Source organism: Osmerus eperlanus, chromosome 16 (assembly GCF_963692335.1).
Source record: "Osmerus eperlanus chromosome 16, fOsmEpe2.1, whole genome shotgun sequence".
Classification (NCBI taxonomy): Eukaryota; Metazoa; Chordata; class Actinopteri; order Osmeriformes; family Osmeridae; genus Osmerus; species Osmerus eperlanus.
The window spans coordinates 9,592,634-9,617,508 of record NC_085033.1 but is presented as its reverse complement, the minus strand read 5'-3'; the positions used below and the strand labels follow the sequence as shown (position 1 = coordinate 9,617,508).

The window sequence follows — 24,875 nt, the reverse complement described above, 5'->3', positions numbered from 1 at the left end:
ACGTTTACAGCATGCGTCGATGAAGAGTAAAGTCCCCACAGCTCATACAATCTCTCTGCCGGAGTAATAAAGAAATACATCACAACATGATAAATATAAATGCCATAAATAGTAAAACACGGGTTATCGTGTTCTCAAGCTAGAAGGGATCGGTGTATGATTTGGTATATTTCAGCCAAACGACTTTTGATGTCTTATAGTTTTGTTCGTGTAATCTGATTTGCAAACCCCTATTTACGCGACATAGTTGAAAACGGACCCAATCAAGGAAGTGTGGCATGGATTCGAAAAGGTATCGTCGGTCCCGTTCTGGTTCTCGTAATCGGGATCGGGGGACAAAAAAGTCAAGAATAAGTCGATCGCGGTCTCCCGAAGATAGGAGAGGTCGAAGCAGGTCCGTGGAGATGAACAAAACTATCCGGAGGCGTAGGCGATCTAGGAGTGGAGATTCCGTCAGCAGTGGTGGTTCAGTAGGCCGACATCGGCACCAATCTGGCTCCAGAAGTGATACGGATGGTGAAAAGAGGCGAGAAGGACGTATTAAAAACAAATCAAAAAACCGATCCAGGTACAGTCAGTTAGGTGAACATTTTACTCTGCTTCGTAGTAACAAAATAATAAATATACCCAAAGCAATGTAATCATCCTTAGCTATAGGTGCTATGTTATTGTTCATTCACAATAAATACGTCTTATGTGCAACTTACTGAAACTTTGTTTTCCATTCCACAGTTCTGAATCTGATGATTCAAGACGAAGGACAATGAAACCCCAAAAAGCCAGCCACAGAGAGGACAAAGGAGGGAAGAGAAAGGGCAGGGGTCAGTCCCACTCAGACTCAGGTTCCAGCGTCGAAAGGGGGAGAGTGAGGGATGGAGGCAGCAGTGACAGAGAGTGGAGGAGAAGGAGGAGTGCTGACAGAGGCAACAGAAGCCCCGTCAGAGACAGGGAGAGGGGCAGGGAGAGTGTGAGGAGTCATGATAAAGACAGAAGCCAAGATAGAGAGCAAGGACGGAGAAGTGAAGACAGAGTGCCAGAGAGGAGCGGAGGGAGGGATATCGGAGCGAGAAGGAGACATCCCTCTGGCTCATCAAATTCCTCTGAGAGCTCTGGGTCAGACGGTGGAGGCCGAGGGGTCTCCCCAGGGCCTGGAGGTGCAGGCACCTCTGTCAAGGAGGAGAAAAGAAAGCAGAAAGAGATGCTTAAAGCTCTCGAGACCCCAGAAGAAAAGAGAGCCAGAAGATTGGCCAAGAAAGAGGCCAAGGAGAGAAAGAAGAGGGAGAAGATGGGCTGGAGCGAGGAGTACATGGGCTACACAAATGCAGACAACCCCTTTGGTGACAACAACCTGCTTGGCACATTTAAATGGCAGAAGGTGAGTGACCCCCCTTAAAAGTGGGCATTTGGAAACAACTGGTTTCTCTTTAGTTTATAGATAATTTGTTAGATGTTATTAGTTAATAAAACTGCAGAGCGTCTTGGTAAACCAGTAGGTACTAAACCTGGTATCTGGAGATCTGTAAGTTGGATGTTCATTGTTGCTGTTGTAGTCAGGATGTGAAACATCTGTGTGTGTCCTTGTTCTTGTGGTTAGGCTCTGGATAGAAAAGGCATCGGCCACTTGGGAGAAAAGGAACTGAAAGACAGAAACAAGCGCATTCAGGAGGACAACCGCAGAGAGCTTCAGAAGGTGAGTGTTTTGTGGACATGTGTGGATGTGCCTAATTTGGCCTGAAAGGAGACGTGGTAAGAAGTCTGTGTGACCATGTCGGTGTGCTCCAGGTCAAACAGCTGCGTCTGGAGCGGGAGAGAGAGAAGGCGATGAGAGAGACCGAGCTGGAGATGCTGCAGAGAGAGAAGGAGGCAGAGCATTTCAAAACTTGGGCTGAGCAAGAGGACAATTTCCATCTGCACCAGGCTAAACTACGGTGAGTGCGCACCCTCCAATTCTGTCCCCCTGGTTGCCATAGCCCACCCTCCTGCCTGCCCGCATAGTTCCACATTTTTTGTTATCTTCCCTAATTCTCATCTCCCACTCTCCTTCTTTGTAGATCTAAGATCCGTATTCGTGACGGCCGAGCCAAACCTATAGACCTGTTGGCCAAGTACATCAGTGCAGAGGATGATGACCTGGCTGTAGAGATGCATGAACCGTACACCTTCCTCAACGGACTCACAGTCACGGACATGGATGATCTGCTTGAAGACATCAAGGTGTGTTTGTGTTGTGTGTGTGTGTGTGGAGGTATTCCAGTGTCTATCCATCTCTGTGTGTATGTCTGCATGTGTCTAAGAAGCTGTCCTGTGTGTAGGTGTACATGGAGTTGGAGCAGGGGAAGAACGTAGACTTTTGGAGGGACATGACCACCATCACAGAGGATGAAATCAGCAAGCTCAGGAAACTAGAAGCTTCTGGGAAAGGGCCAGGTACGGAAGCACGGCTCTCTCACTGACTGGGATTCACCCCGTGCTTGCACAATGCACAGAATAAGTCCTCCTAGTCGTTCATCGCTGACCTCTCATTTCCTGTGTGTTCTCGGCTCCATTCCTCTCTGTCCGTCTCCAGGCGACCGTCGTGAAGGCATTAACACGTCAGTGACCATCGATGTTCAGACGGTGTTCAAGGGAAAGACCTACAGTCAGCTGCAAGCATTACACCTGAACATTGAGACCAAGATTCGAGCTGGAGGATCCAATCTTGACATAGGTTACTGGGAAAGCCTGATGCAGCAAGTCCGTGTTTACATGTCCAGGGCAAAGTGAGGAGTTATGTGTGTGTGTGTGTTTGACACCAAAACATCAACCATGACCCACCAAAGCATCAAAATGGTGGGTTAACAGTGTGTGTTTGGCAGGTTGAGAGAAAGACACCAGGACGTGTTGCGCCAGAAGCTGTTCAGGCTGAAGCAGGAACAAGGTGTAGAGAGTGAACCTCTGTTCCCCATCATTAAAGAAGAACCAGAAGTAGAGCAGTCTGAGTGAGTTGGGACAGCCACACACACACACACACACACACACAGGCACACACACCTCTACCAAACATGTACACGCACTGACAACCACATCCACAACGGATGTCTCATTGGTCCAATCTGTAATCTTCCACAGAAGAGAGAAGGAAGACACAACCGCAGAAGAACCTGGCCCCTCCTCCTCCGGCCCCTCCACCAGTCAGAGCAAAGACAAGAACGACGAGCAGGAAGAAGAGGCAGGCCCATCGGCCACCACGGAGGGAGAGAGGGAGGGAAAAGAGAAAGACGGCGAGAAGGATGACGAGGAGGACAAAGAAGAGAAGGATGGGGAGGAGAAGGGCGAGGAGTCGGTGTTGACAGAAGAGGACCTGATTCAGCAGAGCCAGGCGGAGTACGACTCGGGCCGCTACAGCCCCACCCTGCTCCAGCCGTCCGAGCTTCCCCTGGACACGCACACCATCTCTCCTGACGAGGACGAGCACAGCCTGGAGCAGGCACGCAGACAGCTACGGATCACAGGTAGGGAGCTACACACTCACAGAACACACCCTCGCATAGGTGACGTATCTAGCCACTTCTAGCCTTGTTTGCTTCTCTCCTTCTCTGACTGTATTGCGCACAAACGTTGGACATTCACAGTGGTTTTTGTCTTCTTCTCTGACCCATTCTCTGTCTGTCCACTCAGGGGAGGCAAGCGAGAGCCCAGAAGATGCTTTCGTGCGTCGAGCCAAAGAGGGTATGGGCGGTGACGAGGCTCAGTTCAGCGTGGAGCTCCCCCTCACGGGGAAGATGTACCTGTGGGCCGACAAATATCGTCCCCGGAAACCCCGCTTCTTCAACAGGGTCCACACTGGCTTTGAGTGGAATAAATATAACCAGACCCATTACGACTTTGATAACCCTCCACCCAAGATTGTCCAGGGCTACAAGTTCAACATTTTCTACCCAGACCTGATCAACAAGCGATCCACCCCACAGTACTTCCTGGAACCTAGTCCAGACAACAAGGACTTTGGGGTTCTAAGGTTCCATGCAGGTCCTCCTTACGAGGATATTGCATTTAAGATTGTAAACCGCGAGTGGGAATACTCGCACCGTCACGGGTTCCGATGTCAGTTTGCTAATGGGATCTTTCAGCTCTGGTTCCACTTCAAGAGGTACCGCTACAGGAGATAGAACCCCACAGAACCAGCCATGATGGGACCCTGACAGACCAATACCCAACCTCTGGGTTTCTGATCCATCCATAATCATTCAGTGTATAAAATGAGCTTTTACTAGACGTGATGTTTATGGCTTCTAATCCTACCGATGGAGTTGTCACAGTTAGTTGGTATGTTAGTTTAGTAAATGCAGTTTCTCTTAAATGTACTGTCTCTTAAATTACACATTAAAGATGTATTTTTTTTCTTCTTCTAATCAGTTGTTAATTATTTCTTTAAAGGTGAGAAGCTAGAATTGATTACAGATCTAGTGGGCCCTTCATACAAAAGGACTAAAGTTTTTTTTGTCAAAATAATTGTAGCTCTTTCTTTCAGAAACAGCTCCTGTCTAGGCTTATCCTTGATGTACAAACATTCTTAGCAAGTTCATTCTTGCCTCAGTTACAGCTGTTGGCTGATTCTACATTCAAGAACATTGAAATCTTAACACAGATCAAAATATTTAATGAAGTCAACTTAAATTCAATGGCTAACAGTTATCCTGAGAACATTTGTTTACACGAGTTAGAAAGAAATGAGGAAATTTGATCATTACAGAATTTCTTATCCTTAAAAAAACATAGATATGTAATTTGTAATGTGAATTTACACTATTTGTTGTTATGACCTTGAAAAGAGATTCAGATATAAACAGTTGAAAAACAATATAATTTCAGTATGGACATGGCATGAGTTTTTCTCAGCTGGAAGTAAAAAATAATGCTAAGAGGTTCTCTTGTGCCAGTGAAATCATATTTCAAAGTTTGGAGTATTTCACAGTAACTTTTTACATTTCTATCAGTTGTCTTGCTAGGGTTCTGGGTCTTTCAGCAGTGTTTTTACCCCAACCATGTACAGTCATAACCCAGTTTCCAGCTCTAAATCGGGGAGGATCACATCTCTGATTCATCAATGTACTGCAGTGAGTTGAGGCTGACTCTGGATGCCCCCCCCTCTGGAGACTCCCCTCCCAGACCAGCATGGTTGTTGTTCCCGCTACAGTTCACATGAGAGACTAGGGACTTGACCTCTGCCTCCCCAGGCTGTGGTTCCTCTCTCTTGGACAAGTTAGTGTCCTGTTCTGGTTCACTCGGGCTCTGCCCTTTTCTCGCCCCTCTTCCGACCATACAGGGCAGGCGCAGATGCCCCTTGTAGAAGTTCCAGCCCAGCAAGGCGGCCAGGAGAATCGCCAGGAGGCCTACAGAGGCCTGCAGAGCAGCCAGGTTAGCAGCCTCTGTCTGGGCCTGGGGTGAGGTCGGGTCCCCGGGGCTTCTCCCAGAGCCTGCAGCTATCCTCAGCAGGTAGTCAGCCACAGTGGTGTTGTAATCCCCTGCGTGGGACTGCTCCCGGGACACGCAGTGGTAGCGGGCTGCATCGGAGGCCGAGGCGTTGAAGATGAGAAGGCTGTTGGGGAGGAGCTGGTGGCGGGGCGACGAAGGCAGGGGGAGGCCGTCTCGCAGCCAGCTGGTATTCGCCAGGTTGGAGGAGGGGGGGCACTGGAGCTCCCGGTTTCCCCCCAGCCACACACTCATATTAACTGGCTTCACAGGGTCTATAGCAGGACATAAGTCAGAATAAGATAACACAAAAAAGACAGACCAGGTATAAATAATACCTTCACTAGGTGTGAATGTACATACACAGACACACACACACAACCTCACCGGTATCTGGGCAGAGAGAGGCATCTCCCTTCTTCACACTCTGGATCAGGTCACTGAAGAACCGGGTTGGAGGACACATTAAACATAGTTTGAGGGAGAGCGTTAATTCAAGCGTCGAATTGAGCTTCCATATAGGAAGCAGCAGCCTGATGAGGACTTCTCACCGATGTGTAGGCATGGAGAGAGTATAGCGTATGTGGAAGGAGCTGGGCATGCTACCTGTGTGTGGGAGACAGGGCGGTGCACTGAGCCGTGGTTCTGTCCCAGCCACAGTACGGGTCTCTGGACAACACACAGTCCACACAGGACAGAGATCTTCCACAGCTGGCCAGCTGCATCTGCACTGCTCCATGCTCAGAGCCTGCATACAGCTGACCCTACACACGGACATACATATATATATGAAATAAATCATTCATTCATTTTATGAATTTCTCCCCCTTCTCTCTTTTTCTGAATCACACACACTAGAATAGGCAAAAACAATGGTGTACAACTCTCTATAGATCAGAAGAAGAGCTACGTGTTACCATGGCGCTGGAGAATTTGAGGACTTTGATTGGCTCTGGGGGTTGGAAGAGCTGCACGTCCTCTATGATGAACATCTCTCCACTGAAGCTGATCGCTTTCAGCACACTGCCCGCCACTGAGGGGAGGCAGACAGTCACAGCCAATCCGTTTGTTACACACAGACACACAGACACACACACACACACAAACACACACACCTGTGCCTATGAACATGACATGGTATTTCTCTCCGTCCAAGGCCTGTGTTGTGTGGACTATGATGCGTGTGAAGGCAGGTCCCCTCCTGACCAGCAGGGGTTCCTCTCCCAGCGGCAGGACAGCCTGGTCCATGAGGGGTCTGTCCCTGATGAACTGGAGGGTCCGGTCTGGCAGGTCCAGAGAACTATTGATGCCCTGACTACGAGCCTTATCATCTATACACTGGTGGAGGGAAGAGAATCAGGAAGAAGGAGTGAGAGAAGATGAACAGGGCAACAGTTCACTTGAAGTATATGCTTCTGTAAAATATTTCACACACAGACAGACATACAAACACACACATACACACACACACAGCTTCAAAGCTGGAGAGGCAGGATGACTCACAGCTCCAGGGCGGGGGGAGGGGACGTCTCCGCTGTACATCACCCACTTCACAAAGGAGGTTTCCACGGTGACCGGGGTCTTGTACTTCCCTTCTGAGAACACCCTGCTAATGTCCGCAACACGGTAGGCACACACAGCTGACAGGTCTGTCGTGTCGCTGGAACCGGCACACGCACAGAATCAAGCGGAATTCAAATAGATAGCCAGACAAACATCGCACACAGGAGATGAGAAGGCAAACAACATTGCACACACAGATGGGCAGCCCGGTAAAACTCACGACTGTGGTGTGAAGACTGCGTAGAAGAGACAGCTCTCCTGGCCCTGCTCTGGGTCACACCAGAGGAAGGTGTCTTGGATGATGTAGGGCAGCCGGGACCCTAGGACTGGACAGTCCACCCTGGCCTTCAGGAAGGACGTCCACTTCTTCTGCAGGGTTCTCTGGCCCCCTAGGTCCCCCTGACAGAGGAAAGGATCCGTGTGTGAGGTCGAGTGAGACACTAATGCTTTGACACGACACACACTCACACACACGCACATCCGCACCTTGCATACGTGGGCTACACGGGATACCACCAGTTTGCTGTAGAAGTCATACTCCACTGCAGTCTCACTAAAGAACAGGTACACCTTATCGTCACCCCCGGCAACACCGCTTTCACTATCTGGCATCTGGGCCATGGAGATGAAATTAGGCTCTAGGACAGAAAATCCATATTAGAAAATCCACACACCAAACATAGTTGTAAAAGCTCACTGTCTGTGTATTCAAAACTAAGCACAAACTAATGTACAAATAGCAGAGGCACACATATAGCAACACAGATAAACGAAGGCTCGTACCGTGTAGCCAGGAGCTCTTAAACTCAGTGCGTATGGAGACAGGGGAGCTACGCATGACGATGGGCTCAGAGCCCAAAAAGTTCATGGAGGTGGCAGAGTATAGGTCCTTACCTGGCAAGACAGGAGGCAGAAAGGGTCACATGACCACATACATCCCATATCTTTTTTTTCCTGGAAATCCATACTCACCAACCATGATGGAGGAGAATCTCTGGAAGGGATCGAAAGGGCACTTTCCTTTGCCGTCTTCCTTTTTGTTCTCGAGAATCAGTTTTCCATCTACATACGACTGCACAAACACACAGTCCTTTTACTCTTCTGTTTGTGCAGAGGGATTGACTAGGATACTGTCTGTACTGTATAAAAAAGGCACTTTCTGTGGGCTCACCATGAAGTCACATTCTGGGTTGAAGGCGTTGGTTCCACACACATACATCCTCCCATCCTCCATGGTGTGTAGTATCCTGATGAAGTTCTGACACTCTATCTGTAACAATACACTGGTCGGTTAATGGATCTGTTAATAGACTAATATTGTTATTGATGTGCTGGGATGTGGTTTTGAAGGATATTGAGTCTAGTCCTGGAAAGACCATACACAAATACAAACTGAACCAGTTCCATAGCCTCTGAAGCGGGCTTAATCTGTATCCAGACAAAAGCTCAGAATGTGGATATGAAAGTTGAATGTTGAGAGTCAACTAGCCCAGAATGTGGATATGAAAGTTGAGGAGTTTACTGACCTCAGAGTCCTTTCCTTTGTTACTGCATTCTTGCTGTTGAATGGCTGTTACATTCCAGCTCACCTGGGAGAGATGATCACAGATTATAAAATAGTTTCCAAAAACTCATCTCTCCTTTATAGCATGTCCTTGGAACCATGGGAGAGCCAGGAGCCATGGAGAGAGGGGCACAGAGGAGCGTTCTTACAGAGGCCATCTTCCTGGAGATGTCATGGATGTCCAGTGCGTAGACGTTGTCTCGGGCTCCCAGCATCAGAAGCCCCAGGTCCTCCCTCAGCAGCATGGTGGAGTAGTTCAACACTTTCTCCTCCCGAAACTCACGGAAATGGTCTCCTACGCAGTCAAGTTCAACCACACATTTGAAGTGTCACTTTTCTTTAAAACCTTTTCAATGAGTAAACTACTGTTTTAGACATAATGAAAAACATACGACAATGCAGTTCTACTTTACCGACAAGGTTAAATAAATGAAATAAAGGAATAACCAAATAAACAATATTTAATTCCATTGCAACACACTCACTGTGATAAGGTACAGTTTTCCTGGGAATGCAGTCCGGCAGTGTAGTGTCCAAGGCCAGGACCCGGGAGAGGAGCCAGACAAATGCCAGGAAGTTTTGAAGATGCATGGCTGCTGTGTTGAAACTGAAAACGGTGTAGTCCTGTGGTAGCTAGCTTCACACAGTAATATGTTAGCTAACAGGGGCAAACACTACAAGAAGGTAGCTACAGGGAAACCCTAAGAGTCAGTACAAAGAATCCTGTGGATTTTGTTTTCATGGTGTTCCTATATGGCAACTTGTTGTCTTGGTTGTGTGTATGGTACACTGGAGGTTACATAGTGGGCTACAGCTAAATGAACCTCTCATTGACCCCAACAGGGAGAACTTCACAGGGTTTTGATGTCAGGATGATGCAGCCAATCTCCAATAAAGGCTGCTGCTTTTCCTTTCACTGGCCTCTCTCAGAAGGAAGTCCATGGTTAGATGGATGGCACAGGCCTATCTGAAAGATAGTGAGAGAAAGAAAGAAAGAGGGGTTTTATTAGCAGATCATCTCATAAACACAGAAATATCTGAGAAGCGGAGATAGAGGTATGAACTGTGTGGGGTTAGACAAGTGATAGAGAGAGTAAGAAAAAGAGGGAAGAGGGAGGGGGTGTAGAGAGAAGACAAGAGAGAAAGAAGAGAAAGCTAAAAAGTAAGTGAGAGGAGGTGCTGAGAGATGGATAAAGAGCATGGTGTGAGCTATAGTGTGTGCAGCAGTAATTCTGTCACTGCCATAGTGATGTTAATGGTGGGGCATGAAAGCCATTCAGCGGGGTGTAGGGATGTCAACTTCAGCTCTGCTGCACCCTTAAACAGTAGCACACTCACAGAGTTCCAAACAGAATACCAAAGGAGCTATATGTGTGGACTAATAGTCAGACACAAAGTTGAATCAGAAAAGCACATGTTTTTGATCATTCAATCCACCACTTAATTTCTCGATCATTATTGATCATGCTTCCTCAAGCCTATGTTGTACAATAGAGAACAGACACCCTCAAGTACATATAATAACCCTGGTCTGAAGACAGTTTTTATGACACACTGAGTGCGAGTCACTCGCTGTTACAGGCAGGGGTCCTACTGTTGCGATGTGCTGAAGCATGCCAGAGAATGCAGATTAGGCAACATACTCTGGGACCAGAGCTTCAATCAGCCAATACATCTGCAAAACACCCCCCGGCTGAGACAGGTATTCCTCCAACCCACCTACGGAGTATACGCCACTACCCAAAGTGCCTTTCTTATTCTGTTGGGTTGGACTGATTTTAAATTACGCATGTCATTAATAGTTCCCCTAGCAATGCTATTGTGTACATTACCTACTACTAGTCATTGCTAATGATAATAAAACATTATGCTACACATACACGGAAGAAGCAAGAAGGAACCTCAGCCTGACATTTACCCGTGAAGGCACACCCATAAACCAGCAGTTACAGTAGACAAGGATTTATATGGAAAGTTGAAGCGCTTCACCTGCAGTCCATAATTGACATTTTCTCGAATGTATTGGGAAAACTACGTATCGAAAGCAAACGTTACATAGGCTACACATGCATTTGTGCACGGGAAAAGTAAAAGACATAACTTACCTTGAAAGTGCAACGTTAGTTTAGATTTTTAGATTGCATGAGAACACGTCCTATGTCGCTTTCAGTAGAAAAAGCACAAAACCCAGCCAAGTGCTTCCCAGAAAGAGTCAGTGGCTAAACTGCCGTCCCCGCTCCCCCTCTGTCTCTGTCGGGCCCGCTGAAAGGAACTGTGGTCGGCAGTATTGTTGAGGAGAGTTTAAGCGCTCACGTCCCGCGGTGAAAAAGATCTGAATGGCTACCGCTGCTGCTTTTGGAGACTCCTGTTGTTGGCGCAAAATATTCTTCCATTTGAACAACGAAGAAATAACGAAAGGACGGTATAAGTTCTGAAAATGATCAAAGGTCAGTTAAGTTTCTTTTACCTTCAGTTTTGGTTAGTGTTTAAAAAAGGATTTATGGATTTAGATCTGTGCCTACAAGGAAGTAGGAAATAATGGTTTGTTCCAACAGGTGCTTTGCATCGAGTCAATACATTCGAGTCACTACAGGACTGGTATGAGCTGTACACATGAAGGGGTATTATGGGGTTGCGAGTTTCTGAGTTTTAGATGGCGGGACAAACGTATTGCAGTTCTAAAGTAAAACGTCAGGAAATGAATATGCTACACATGTTTTGAGCATCATTCATGCAAAATCCGTTTAATTCACTAAGGTAAACGTCAATAACACTGAGATTATCAATAATTGTAACCTTGGACTTGGGTATAGAAATGCACAGGAACATAATGTATAGAGATTAACCCTTGCATGCTCAATCCCAGTCAGAACCCAAGTGTTATCACTCCATTGCACCCACGCTCAGTGTAAATTTACCAAACTGAGGTCTGTATCATAGGCCTCACATTTGACCACATTTTGATGTCATGCAGATCAATAAAAAAGGCCTCCAGGGATTAATAGCAATGAGCTGTAGTAGACCACAGGCCAACCTTGAATGGGACTAAATAACTTTATGCCCAGGCTTTAGTGGTCAGTCAGTCTAATTAAACCATTTCCACAAGAGGGCACCCTCATACAAAACTCCATCTGGGTATGAATGTCACAGAGACAACTAGTAAAATCTGTCACAATTTTCCAGATTTGTTTTGTCGCTAACAGTAACAACAACACATCACCTTTCAGGGCCCATTTGACAGCTCCCTCCTAAGACAACAAGGTTATTCTAGCACTGGGACAGTTGAGCACCACACAGTAGTAGCACATAGATAGGTAGAGAATAAGGAATCACTTGAATTTTAGCACCAACAATACAAACATCAGAAACAAGTCAAGGACAGAGTCATAGCACCGTACCATCATAGAACCAACGCAACACAAATTATACATTCTGGATTCAGAGATCAAAAGATACAGGGATATTGTTTTCCTTCGAAACTGCACACAAACTGACAATGTCCACACACCACAGTGTTAACAGACAATTTTGGCATTATCACTCATTCTTATTTAAGGAGGGTCATGTAGACTTAGCTGAAACAATGCTATCAGTTCTGGACTGGACCTAAAATACTGATGCATTTTGCAAGGTGGTAATGATACATTGACATCATCAGCAGGCAAACAGACATTGGCTGAATCAGAACAAGAGTAACAACAGGCTCATTAATTGGTCCTCTATGTTTTGTGTGATTCCAGTGTACTTTCAGGTGTCAATATCCATCACCACATTAGGCAAACACAATTGAAAAGGGTCTCCTTTAAATACATTTCCTAACTGTGCATTCCTTTTGGAGGACAGTTCATTTATGAACACAGCCCAGATGGCAGGGGTTCATTTACCCAAGTAATGTGTGCGGCACTTCTAAAGTTGACAGTAGTCCAGTGTTAACCAACCAAACCAGGTCCTAGAAGACTACAGGTTGTGCAGACTTGCAGACTTTTAACCATTGACACACACACAACATTCCGCCAATCACTGCCTTGAACTTCCTGCAGGTCTTTAGAACCAGGTTTTGTAGTCCACCTATCAGAAGGCACAAGAGAGCTAGCTGCTGTCACTGGTGGTTTGGCACTGAGGGGTTAGGTGTTTTGTGGGTGGGGTTTTTTCTCGTTGACTCGTCATTCACACCTGAGGAGGTCACTCCTGACTGGTCCGTCTCTTCTCCAGCTTCAGTTTGAGCTCCTCGTTGAGCGCTGCAGATAGAGGACAGACACTGTGAGCGCGGTGGCCGTGGGCTACGAGGAGGATGCGGTCGACAAAAGAACAGGCTTCACTCACTGTGCGCGAGGGGAGAGGGGGAGAGGATGAGGCGTCTCATGGGGTTCGTGGGCGAGGATGGCACTGGTGACGTCACGGACAGGATACGGCGGTCAGGAGCTGGTGACCTGGGCAGAGGTTTGCTTGGCCACCGCTCTGGAACGCCTGGAGAAAGGGAGCAGTTAGGGTGTGTGTGTGCGTGTATGTGTGTATGTGAGTGAAGCGCAGGGTTTGGGGTACCTTGTTTAGGAGGCAGGGCAGGGGCTTTAGGCAAGGGGCTGGATGGGGCACAGTGGAGAATCCTCTCTCCATTCTCATCGTTAGCGGAAACGTATGCTGATGATGACAAATGCCGAAATAAGATGCCGAGATGGACCTTAAAGAGGTCCATCACTGCATTACAGGGCTATATGTCTGTGTGCATGGGACTGTGTGTCTTACTGATATTCTCCTCATAGGGTTCCTCCAGTAGAAAAGGCTGAAGTGTCCCCGCAGTCTTCTCCACTAGAGCATCTATGACATCATGAAGGGTTGCACAAGGGATCTAGGGAGAAAGGGTGACGGTGTGGGTGGGAGACACCGTGAGAGTTAGCCTGAATTCCAGAAATACATATTCAATTCAACATCAAACAACATGAAAAATAAATGAATAAATATGTATAAATAAATAAATATATTATATATATGATACTTACTGGGTTCTCCACGTCTATTACATATCCTCCTTGTTCCCTCTGAGTTACACGATAGTGTCTGAATACTGACCTAGAGAGAGAAAGAGAAAGGGAGACAGAGAGATAGAGAAAAAGAAGAAAAACTGAACACTTCTAGTAAAAACATTGATTTGCCCCACAGAACACCAATCTGTCTATATCGGACGCATCTGCATGTCAAAGTAAACAACGTGACGTCTCAGTGGAAGTTACCCGTTGAGATCCTGGCGGGTTGTGACAGCCAATGAGGATCCGTCTCTTCCAGGCCGGAGCAACATGTTTCCACAGTCTGGATGTCTCTCTAACATGACCTCAGCTTCTGTACGAGACACAGGTCTGAAGCACCTGCATTACCCACACACACACACATATTATTATCACACTCTTGTCAAGTCACACATCATGTCCATGACACACATACACACACACTCACGGAGGTATCTCCCCTAGCAGGGGGAGGGAGAGGGGTGAAGGTGGGGCGCGGGTGGGGGTGCGGGTTGCTCTCCGTCTGCTCCTCTCTTTGTCCACCACCTCTCTCAGCATCTGCACCTGACCCGGCAGCAACGTCAGACAACCCGGAACATTCAGCTGCAACCAGACAGGCTGTTACTTAAGAGGTCAGAAAGCTGCAGCCAATCCGAGCTGGTTCGAAGATGGGGAGACTTGGGTGCACTGCATTCACGTCATCAGATTTGAGTTGGAACCGGGGGTTGGAACATGTGATGCAGGTGTGTGTGTCACTCACATCTACTACTGAGTAGAGGAAGCCCTTCCACAGCTCCCGAGACTCCAGGTTGGGAGCCTGGAGATCAAGGAGGGAACGTTGTTACGCAATCCAGAACATATAGGGAAGAGAGAGACTTAAGAGAGAGACAGTGCATGTGTGTGTGTGTTTGGTATTTACTGTCAGCTTAGTTTCTCCATCTCTCATGCGTAGAATGAGTCGTGCCGCCTCCAGGTTTCTATCTCGGCTACAGTCGTCCTTCAGCGAGACAAACCCACCGAGGTCCAGCTTCTCCACATACTGAAGCCCACACACAGACACACACACACGTTTGGATAACCACACAAGAAACAACGAAATATCTCTGGGACACACAAAGCTACTCACGTGGGTGTCCTTGGCATTATTGAAGAAAAACAGAGTGTTTCCACACAGACATGTCCACAGCCTCCGAGACACCTGCAGGGAACACAGAGAGAGAAACACACAGAGGAAAATCAAAAGAGACACCTTTCATACATCATCACATGGACCACTTTCAGCCCACTGCCCACCTCTGAGGGGAGGCAGACTGTCACAGCCAATCTGTTAATTACACACAAGCACATACTTTAGTTTCTCCCAGGCTTACATCCTACTAGAATAAATGACCCCCTCGGGGCATCTCTGGATCACAGCTGGTGTCAATATGGGCGGAGGAGCACGCCTGCCATAACCTACCCCTGGAGCCCTCACAAACCTCCATTGTGAGCGTTTGTGTGTGTGTGCTTGTGTAATGACACTGTAGTTATGTGTTAGTGAAGTGAGTATGAGCATGTCCATTTTTATGTTTCTCTGTGTCCCCATCACCTCCTTCCCAGCTGTGCCCATGGAGGGTCATTAACATGCATCACCATATTCTGTATGGCTGGTCTATCCATGCCAGCTCATCTGTCAAACACGCTGTGCCACAAAGACATCACACCCACGAAGCTAAGAGTGTATTAAATGCAAGTAACAAAAGATTGTGTCAATCTTTAAACCAACTGGCATTGAAAATTGTCTGTGGGCTTCTAAAAGGCCAGAATTAACCATACTTAAGGCACACTTCTGTTGAGGCATAGAATTGATTTGACAGGTTTTATTCTGCGAGATTGGTTCAATTATTGAGATGACAGAAGAGATGATGAATGTGACATTCACTTCTGTGACAACACTGACAACGAAAAATTCACGTCCGCCAAAATAATAATTTGGGAAGATGACCATGAAAACATCAACCTGTAAATGTAAGCGAGCATAGTTTATATCTGCCTTGTCACTTGCAGAATTAAACGTTCCTCATTACATTACAAAATGTCTACATGTGCTATAAGGCAGAGGCAGTGTGCTCGCTGCTTTATTTAACGATAAGAAGAGACGAGAGGCAACGTGAAAGGCACTGTTTCACCCAGTTTTCTTGCCGCGCCCATAAACGCAAAGGAAGTTGACAGACCTATGGAATGGTTGGAATCAGCCGGTGTGCGCGTTTTACTTAGATAAATGCTAGTCAAACACAGTGAACCTCACTAGAACGGAACATGGCAGTTGCTCTAGAATGGTGTCACATACCTTTTCTTTTGGTCCTCGTTTCTCCAGGTATCCTTCGTAGTAGCAGGGCGGGAGCTGCGCCCGTGGTCCCCCCGGCCCTGAACGCTGCTTGACGGGTGCAGCCGCCATGAGTCTCGCTGGCTGGCTAAGCGAACCGAGGACAAAGGATAGCTCAGTAATTGGGATTGGGAGTGTGACACGCCTTCCCAGGATGAGATATTGCCATGGAAATAATCCAGCAGCTGTCTGATGTGTCCTGTCACTCACGGCTTTATGTTAGACCCCTCCGTTCATTCCTGATTCATGTGCTTCTTTGTTTAGTTAATTCAGGAATGTTACATTAAGAATGAGCGTGTCAGCCTTGGTGCTGATGAAAAACATTCTATATACACTTCATTATATGATTTTATATTTTTCTATATGAGCAGTCAATTGTATCATAGTTTGTCAGAACCAGTATCAGTGTACTGCATGAGCTACGCGTTACATGAAATGCTGCAATGCAACTGCTAATTTCACCAAAACTTGGAAACAGAAACTTGGAAACAGAAACTTGGAAAAAACCAACACCATACAATGAGAGCCACTGTACTTCATATTTATTTGAAGCCGTGAATGGGCATCCTTTCTACCCTTCACATCGTAACAAAATTAGCAATACAAGGATTATACATAAAAATATAGAGATAATATTTGAGATAATCCGTATAGGTAGTCCAGGATAATCCAATGTTTGACTTTCCTAAGAGTGTCACAGTTACAAAATGATTCTCAAATAAGGCATTGCTTAAGACAGACACAGTCTATAGACACATGCATGATAGTAGCATTTAACCTAACACAAACAAAATACTTATTATTTCGTATATTAAAATAAAGCTATTATTAAGCATGATAATACTTATTTTCATGATATCAAAAGTATCTCAGACTAGAAATAAACCCATCGGAAAATGTAGCGTGAAAACAAAGAAAACATAACATAAACCACAGTGAGAGGATTTTAAATGTCTAAATCTGTGGTGACTGCACGATACATTGATCATAGCCCTTTCGTTCTTTTATTTTAGTCATCATTAATGTTACATGAGCCGTTCAATAGCTCAACCCTAACCCAAAACGAGCCCCTCCCCTCCCCCCTCCTGCACCCTGTTCCTTTCACTCACACTAATGAGCTGTGTTAACACACACACCTGAGCCACCACATCATTCACAGACACACAGACAGACAAGGCCTGGCCAAACTGACTGTGCAGAAAACGTTCAGGACAAGACATACAGTTAAGAGAAACATCCTGGCCTGTGTTCCCTACTGGTGGGGGGTAGGGAAGAATGCAAATTATAAGGACCGACAGGGGGGTGGGGAGGTTGTGGGTGGGAAGGGGTAGAGAGAGGGGCACAGAGCCGAGATGGGGTATGGGCAAAGGCAGGTGGTGGGAGAGGAGCGGTGGGGGTGGGGGATAATCTGTATTATGCCTTTTGTATTTTGAAATAAATCTGTCGCTTCTAGTTTCATGGGAGGGAGCCTAGGCACCACCACGATTTACCAACACAGGGAGAGCTGACATCAACACAAACAGTTCTCCTCTCCAAGAGTTGGGGAAAGCACTAAGATAAACTGCCAGCAGTATCATCTCACACACACACACATGCACACACAAGTGAGCAGGTTCTGGCTGCACACAGGCCACTGGCACAGACCAGCAGGCTTTTTAGGCCAAACAAACATCCAAATATCACAGAAATGAAGGATTAGTACTTTGGTAATTGGCTGTAGGGCAGGCAGTGTAAGGCAGAAATAGAGACAGGCACTACATTGAAATGGCAAGAGCAATAACCAACTGAGATGAAAGGAGGGTGAAGAGGGGAGTGGAAAGGAGGAGAAAAGGAGTAGTGAGATGGAGAGGGGAGATTGAGGAGAAGAACTGCAGCAGGTTATTGCAGAGGATGTAAAATGCAGACTTACATAGATGGTGTTTAGAAACCTCACCATTACTGTCCCTGACCAGCAGAGTTACTGTGTACATTCAGAGGACCCAAATGAACTAAACTCTCTAATGCCACTAAGCCTGCTCACCAGGCTCACACTGCCGTATGCAACACTTCTTCTAGCCTGGCCAGGACACCCTTAAACACAGGAGACACTGATGGGCATCAGACCAAGCTGAAAAGAAACAGAACCATACAAAGATATCAAGGCACTATATTCTTAAGTGCCACTAGATGGCACTATAACATTGTTCCAAGTTCCCCGTGTCATCTCAACACCCCTAACAATAACAGTTTAAGTGTAAAAAGGCGATAGCTGGTTGCCTCGTACTTCTTTCATCAAAAATAGTGTCAAAAACACATATACACGTGTTTGTGTTAAAGTCGAACATCCTAAAACCAGTTTGGTAAAAAGACAAGGCAATTTAATGTAGTGGATATCAAAAGCAACAACCGTAGCAGAACGTTGCTGCCCGTGCATGCTTGTCATGGTAGTGTTCATGGATACGTCGTCATGGATACGTCGTCATGGATACGTCGTCACATTACAATGACGGTACCAAGAAAGGCAACCTTGCTTCACAGGTCCCACTGAGAGGTGTGCTGTATTAAAAGTGCACAGGTGCATCCAGAATGAACACGAAGACCTAGGTTATCACAAACACACCCCAACTGTTTGACAACTTACTCCCTTATTGCCCATACCCCCTCCCCTCTCCCTTGCTCCCTTCCTAGCAGGGGTGCACCTCAACAGTGTTAAGTCGCCTCCTCCCCTCAATTCAACCCATTCAAATCTACAGATCGATAAGAGCAGGCCAACTGAAAGCCTGTGCTGTGGAATAGCAAGCATGCACTTGCGCTCCACTGTTTGAATAAGGCCAGTAACTGACAAAGGCCAGGAGGAAGCTTCTTTAGACTACTGATGATGCGCGTGTCCCCCCCTCCTCCCCCCCCCCCCTTCTCCATCCTCCTCTCTGCGCTCAGTGCTGCAGCGCCACCACCACCTCCACATAGTTGTTGGGGAAGAATCCCGATTGGCCACGGAGCGTCCCCTCGAACCAGTTCTCATCGATGCGGTTGGTCAGGGTGATGATGTCGCCCTCACGGAAGCCCAGCTCTCCCTCGTTCTCCGGCTCGAAGTCATACAGGGCCTTACAGCAGGGCTCAGCTGCACACAGAGACACACGCGACACAGTCATTCCGGCACGCAGCTTGTTGTTTTTAACAGGAGACAGAGGCTGAGAGGAAGACATACGGCAGGCAGATGGGGACAGTTAAGACATTGTGCTTCCTGACAGGATTAGTAGTCGTGTTCCTTCAGCGGGGCTAAGTGACTCAGTCTCTCTGTCTCCAACATGGCCTCCAGAAGAGCCTGCCTACCCACCAGATGACACCCAGAGGGGGGAACAGGGACAGGAGAGACCCCAGCATGTTAGAGAACAGCAAACAACCGTTTCACTTCAGTTCATCGCCTGACTAGTGAATGGAAACTGATTAATGACCCCTCTCGCTCGGTCCAGCTCCCACGCCCTCCACCGTCTGTGGACCTAGGGCTGAACAGGCTGTCCAGGGGTTAGTACACACCAGTCCATGGTTATAGTCAGGCCACACACGCACAAACACACACACTGTCCAATTTGCTGAAGCCAATCTGGTCAAATCGATGGTCAAACCGTTGGTTGTTGTTTAGGAACCATTCTCCACACCTTGCCAGGGACATTGTGTTTGAGGGATGATTCAGTACTTCCAAAGCCCCGTGGTAATGTCATGAATTCATTTATGGTCTAGTATATGTCTGGTAAATTATTTGACCAATTTTGCTTCAGCAAACTGCGACCCACAGAGTTATAGTGACGATGCAAAACGAGTGAGAGCATCTCTGCCGGGCGATCTCCTTCCCTCTCTCTTTCTCACACACACTCACAATGCCGTTGGTTCCTCACGGAGGATCTGTTGAAGGCTGGGGCTGGTGAGAACACAACTAGATCAGAGGCGGGCAACAGAGATGTGAGCTGACACACAGACAGGCCTCAGGGCCTCCAGTACCTGGGGAATATGCTGGAGGGCTGGCTGCAGGGGCATAGCCCCCGTTTGACTGCTCCGGCTCCCCGTAGTCAAAGGAGGGTTTGGGTTTAGGAGTGTACTCACGCCTCGGACGAGACTGGGCTTCGGTCACCCTGTTGTACAAACACACACACACACAGTTCAACACCTAACGTTTACATGTCACAATCCCTTAAATGTACCTGCAAATCGGAGAGCCACGTGCAGGTGCTTACCTTTCCCTTAGTTTGTCAGACAGCTCCTCCAGTATCTGGACGGCTTGTTTGTGGTACTGCAGCTGAGATTCCACCAGAGAAGACAACTGACTGACTTGCTCCACCTGGAGGGGAGAGACAAATCAGGCCTCCCATTATTACCATTAACCATGAAACATTAACATCTCCTTACTCATCTCCCTTCAGTCATTATCTCATGCTGATGTATTTGCTGTGTTTTATGACTCACATGTTTTGAATCACTGGAATGCAGAATTAAATATTGAAATACAAGAAAGTGGATTTGAAAACAGGTTTGGCGAGTTCTAAGTTCCCACAGTGGAAAAATGTCACCTGCACACACAGACTTCTGCAAACCAGCAGCCCTGCCCTTTACATGACATAACATTCCTGTTTGTTTCACTAGTACAAATAACCGTTAAAAAGCTATCAGAATTCCTGTCCTAAAATAGTCGAACCTGCTACTGTTAACATTACAAAAAATAAAAATAAAACTTAATTTATATAGTGCTTTTCATACCAGCACAAAGATTTTGGGGGATACAAACACATGTTTGACACACATTTTCCAGAGGGAAGCAAAAAAGCAGATGACCAGATGGGGCTACTCACGTCAGTCTCCAGCAGGTTGTGCATGGAGCACTCGGCTAGGTCCTTGGACTCGTGGAACTTCTCCAGGGCCTGCCTCAGCTCCTCGTCTGGGATCTTCCCCTGACGCTTCTTCTTATAGTCGTAGTCCAGACGGCGGCCCTCCAGCTTCTTCAGGTGGTGCTGGAAGGAGAAAGGGAGAGAGAGAAAGGGAGAGAGAGAGAGGCAGAGAGAGAGAGAGAGAGAGAGAGAGAGAGAGAGAGAGAGAGAGAGAGGAGAGAGAGGGAGGGAGAGGGAGAGAGAGAGAGAAGGAGAGAGAGGGAGAGGGAGGAAACACAAAGGAGAGGAGATGGGGAAACAAAATGCACAATATGAACATTCTTTCACTTGTTTTCCAAAGTTCAGCCATGAGGCATCAGGTACAGCATGTGCTCAGGGCAGCACAGTGTTTCCGAGCTGAACGCAGACTGTCCTGGAAGGTTCCATCTGACTCGACAGTATCTACCTGGATGTCTCTGATGTCCTTCTCTGCCACGGCCTGCAGAGGGTCGATAAAGTTCTGTTTGACATCGATGTCCAAGGAGTCCTTGACCTCCGCCAGCCTCTTCATCGAATCCCCCATGTCGACGAGAGCGCCACCTGCAGGACGGGACGAGCACACATGAGCGCCTGCTGCTGCCCAGTGGAATCTCCTCATCCTCCACCCCTCTCCTTCCGCCATCGCTCTTCCATCCCCCCCTCCTCGGCCGCCACCCTCCTCTCCTGTCTTACCAAAGTTGGTGTCCTCCCCCATGTCGCGACCATACTTGGCCATGCACTCTCCTAGCAGGCCCTCCGCCTGGGGGTAGCCCGGGCTCTTCACCTGACCACGGATCTTGGACACCGTGTTGAGCATGGTGAGCTTGGCCCGGGAGGCCGGGTTGGGCTGAAGATACTCCGACGTCTTGGAGATGATATCCACCACCGCCTTGCTGGTCACGTCCGCTCTCTGGGGAGGAGAGTGGAGGGTTCTAGCATCGACTACAAGCACACTTTCTTTTTGGGGACAATGGGTACCTCACAACGAGTGAAAGGGGAGCATCTAAGAGCCTGGCTTATGAACTTACCCTCTCCAGGTCCTTGAAGTCCTCATCGAGCTTGGTTCCCTCTGCACCTCCCACCTTTTCACTCACCAGCTACACACCCACACACACAAACACAGGGTGAATACTCAAAAAACATGATTTTGTATGATCTAGGACATCAATACTTTTCACCAGTTAGTAACAAGCTACCACTGCATAGCATCTGGTGTCTAGTGCCTTAACTTTTTCCTATTTCCTATCCTGGCCCAGCCAGCAAAGCAGTTTTCTAGCCTCAATGGATTTAAAGGAATATAATGGTCTATACTCTGTGCTGTAATGGGACATATTCCATTTTGTCAGCAGCACAGGCGAGCCAAAGCCTTTACCAGTTTCCTACACACACTTCCTAACCCACCCCCATCCACACACACACACACACAAACAGACATATTTCCCCTTGAAATCCAACTTCGAATCCGGCAACACTGTCACACAGCAAAGTCTTCCCATTTCAGAATGGAAACGCTGGTGATCTTATAATCTGGTGCCTACTAATACACTTAATGCATAATGACCTCCTCCCTCGGTAATAAAAACCTCTGACCAGAAATGAGTGAACAGGTGAGCATGTTATCTGTGATTTTCCAAAGAAGGGAGAAAGGAAGAATAGCTTATTGGACCAGGATCCTGGTAAGCAGGAATATTGTGCCCACGCTTGACACTGACAGCTGTAGACCTCAGAGACATGACGTAACTTGTCAGGAGAAAGGGCCTCGACCTGCTGGTCTGTGAAGGCTGTTGACTATATGGTAAAGATGGAGGTGTGTCTACTGTTAAGTAGACATATGTTGCTATGGTGGAAGGTGTAGGTGTCAAAAGTAATCTATTTACAGCTTTTCAATCCGGAATTCTCCCTGTGGTAGGTCATGTGTGAACATGTTGTGTTATTACAGTTAAATGCCTTTGGTCTAGTAGTAATCTATGCTTATGTGATGAAGCTTGTGATGAGGAGTTTCAAATGAACATGAAAACAGACATGACACCGAGATGGTACAGTTGTTGATCGGGTTTCTTACTGCAGCTCTGTAATGAAATGAAGGAATCTAGTTTGGGCACTGCAACAGCATAACAAGGATTCCAAAGTACACACTCTATCCCACACCCAGTGAGCCAGGAGGCAGCTCAGTCTTACCACACACAGCTGTGTCTCTAACACACCACCAGCCTGCATGGATGCTGCCAAAGCAAGCCCCTATGGCAAGGCAGCTGGCATACACAACATGGGCCAACTCTACAGATATGAAACCTGAGCTTCGTCCTGTCAGGTACATTTGACTGAATACAGTCTAGTGCATACAGCACACATTGTGCAGGTTTGGTTTCAGTGTTGACCACAAAAATGTCGATCCTACAATCCATAACTAACTGTTGGTCACTTTGGACAGATGGTTCACTCAACTGCAAGGCTTCAGGATGGACATTCTCATCAAAAGGTGATTGCTTATGACAGGGCTTTGACTTCTACAGTGAAGTCAAACCTGGACTGGCCTGATACATGCTTTTCTGAGACATCTCTTGAGAGGTAGAGTGGATTTGCCAAAGGTTCAATCAAGATACACACACTCACATCCACAATCAGCATTATCTGATTTTGTAGTGCAACACTGCCCAGTAACACTGTGGGCAAATAGGATAAGTGCATCCATCCATTGCAACAACAAACCTAGGTTTTATGATAAGCCATTTGTTTCTATACACGTAACACATTCCTCTATGATGATGAGTGAGTTGACAGTCGTATCCAACGAGTAGGTGCTACTCGTGGCGTGAGTGAGAAATTCTGACAACAGTGTGACTAGTCCCTTACAGTGTAGCTGAAGCAAAACATATATAATCCACCATACATCTATAGCCAGCTACCTATTCTATAATACAATAGACTCAAAATACACTTTATTTATCCATTCACTTTCATAGCTACAGATAACCGCTTTGACCTACATTCATATTTTAGATTACAGTACGATGTTTTCATAGCGGTTTAGCAAAGTAAGTTTAAACTTACAGTTTGCTTCTCAGATAAAGTCTGAAGCCTTTTTCCAAGTTAACACTGTCTAACCACGTCAACAAGGTTCATTTTTCAGAACCTTATTGGTATGGAAAATGTGTCAAGGAAAATAAATGAACTTTTAGTAATAGATAGACCTGGGGTGCATAAGTAAAATAAATGTATTTTCTACAAATAACATTAAGACTTTTCTCAATGAACGTTATTATTGAACGGATGACACTGACAGCTAGCTAACCAAGCTAACACACTGGACTCGCACAGCTAGCTCTAGCAATCTAAAATGTTAGTCAGATAGCTCGTAATCTAGCTCGCTGATTTTGGAAATTTAGGTCACCAGTACATAGCAGTGTAAATCAGTAGAGCTGGTAATCCTAGTTAAGCATCGCACACTTTAGCTACGTCAATTGCTCGACTTCACAAATTTGCAAGCTAGTCCATTGGGGGCTTAGCTGAGTTTAAGAAGTTAGTCTAGCTAACGACGTTAGCACTAGCTTTTTAGCGTACAACTACAACCGAAGTTATTGTTTACTGACCTGACTGGCTTTGTAAAATTGCTTCTTGAATCCGGCAACCGACATTTTGCATCAGGTCTCAGCAAGTTTTCTTAATGCACAATTTTGCTTTCAAATGATGTGGCAAGCAAGCTATGACTGCAAGTTTAGATCACAGACTTTCCTATCCAAGTTTTTGCGAGCCTTCTTTTCACTATACACACTACACGTCCTCAACTCTGCCCGGACAACTTTCAACCAGTAGTAGCCAACTTCCTGCTTTCACATATAGACCCAAGCGGATAAACTAGGTCATTTCATGTTGTTATATATTTTATCATATATCCTAAATAGTTGAATTATCATTTTATTCGGACAGAATTGTTCAGTTATTTAAAATCCCGTAGAGAGCTACAGTACAACAGTACAGGTTAACAGAGCCTCAACAGTAAGTATTAAGTGTGTGCTGCATCATTACCTTTTCATTCCCTGTATGTGTGAACAATT

The 24,875-nt window shown here is 46.6% G+C and overlaps 4 protein-coding genes across 8 annotated transcripts; 1 reads left to right on the top strand and 3 right to left on the bottom strand.

Annotated features, from left to right (window-relative positions):
* The first annotated feature begins 234 nt into the window (after positions 1-234).
* cactin lies at positions 235-4,391 on the top strand. The gene is made up of 10 exons (XM_062481584.1): positions 235-568; positions 733-1,375; positions 1,595-1,690; positions 1,783-1,928; positions 2,052-2,214; positions 2,313-2,427; positions 2,567-2,759; positions 2,856-2,978; positions 3,109-3,491; positions 3,658-4,391. Exons 1-10 carry the CDS (start codon positions 279-281, stop codon positions 4,146-4,148), a joined length of 2,643 nt encoding a protein of 880 aa, XP_062337568.1. The 5' UTR covers positions 235-278; the 3' UTR covers positions 4,149-4,391.
* Positions 4,392-4,627: 236 nt separating this feature from the next.
* On the bottom strand, positions 4,628-11,151 carry sema4e (semaphorin 4e). 2 transcript variants are annotated; one of them, XM_062480525.1, is made up of 16 exons: positions 11,046-11,151; positions 10,684-10,943; positions 9,064-9,545; positions 8,728-8,873; positions 8,541-8,603; positions 8,186-8,284; positions 7,987-8,086; positions 7,798-7,908; positions 7,501-7,652; positions 7,235-7,413; positions 6,955-7,111; positions 6,567-6,789; positions 6,369-6,484; positions 6,058-6,215; positions 5,839-5,891; positions 4,628-5,726 (listed from the first exon to the last, which is right to left on the bottom strand). In XM_062480525.1, exons 3-16 carry the CDS (start codon positions 9,167-9,169, stop codon positions 5,068-5,070), a joined length of 2,322 nt encoding a protein of 773 aa, XP_062336509.1. In that variant the 5' UTR covers positions 9,170-9,545; positions 10,684-10,943; positions 11,046-11,151; the 3' UTR covers positions 4,628-5,067. The 2 variants fall into 2 exon arrangements, with proteins under 2 accessions (XP_062336509.1, XP_062336508.1); XM_062480524.1 differs by having other exon boundaries at positions 10,684-11,128.
* A 91-nt stretch (positions 11,152-11,242) lies between these two features.
* Positions 11,243-16,157, bottom strand: stap2a (signal transducing adaptor family member 2a). 2 transcript variants are annotated; one of them, XM_062480527.1, is made up of 12 exons: positions 15,908-16,157; positions 14,705-14,776; positions 14,498-14,617; positions 14,339-14,395; positions 14,027-14,181; positions 13,807-13,938; positions 13,576-13,645; positions 13,322-13,424; positions 13,121-13,216; positions 12,902-13,045; positions 12,752-12,816; positions 11,243-12,646 (listed from the first exon to the last, which is right to left on the bottom strand). In XM_062480527.1, exons 1-11 carry the CDS (start codon positions 16,013-16,015, stop codon positions 12,761-12,763), a joined length of 1,113 nt encoding a protein of 370 aa, XP_062336511.1. In that variant the 5' UTR covers positions 16,016-16,157; the 3' UTR covers positions 11,243-12,646; positions 12,752-12,760. The 2 variants fall into 2 exon arrangements, with proteins under 2 accessions (XP_062336511.1, XP_062336510.1); XM_062480526.1 differs by having other exon boundaries at positions 11,243-12,816.
* Positions 16,158-16,468: 311 nt separating this feature from the next.
* Positions 16,469-24,635, bottom strand: LOC134035952 (endophilin-A2-like). 3 transcript variants are annotated; one of them, XM_062480528.1, is made up of 9 exons: positions 24,411-24,635; positions 21,849-21,917; positions 21,514-21,730; positions 21,248-21,381; positions 20,767-20,925; positions 20,155-20,258; positions 19,922-20,052; positions 19,800-19,841; positions 16,469-19,043 (listed from the first exon to the last, which is right to left on the bottom strand). In XM_062480528.1, the coding sequence occupies exons 1-9, from the start codon at positions 24,453-24,455 to the stop codon at positions 18,856-18,858; spliced, it is 1,089 nt and encodes a 362-aa protein (XP_062336512.1). In that variant the 5' UTR covers positions 24,456-24,635; the 3' UTR covers positions 16,469-18,855. The 3 variants fall into 3 exon arrangements, with proteins under 3 accessions (XP_062336512.1, XP_062336513.1, XP_062336515.1); XM_062480529.1 differs by lacking the exon at positions 19,800-19,841; XM_062480531.1 differs by lacking the exon at positions 19,800-19,841 and having other exon boundaries at positions 16,469-19,086; positions 19,935-20,052.
* Between the last annotated feature and the right edge of the window lie 240 nt (positions 24,636-24,875).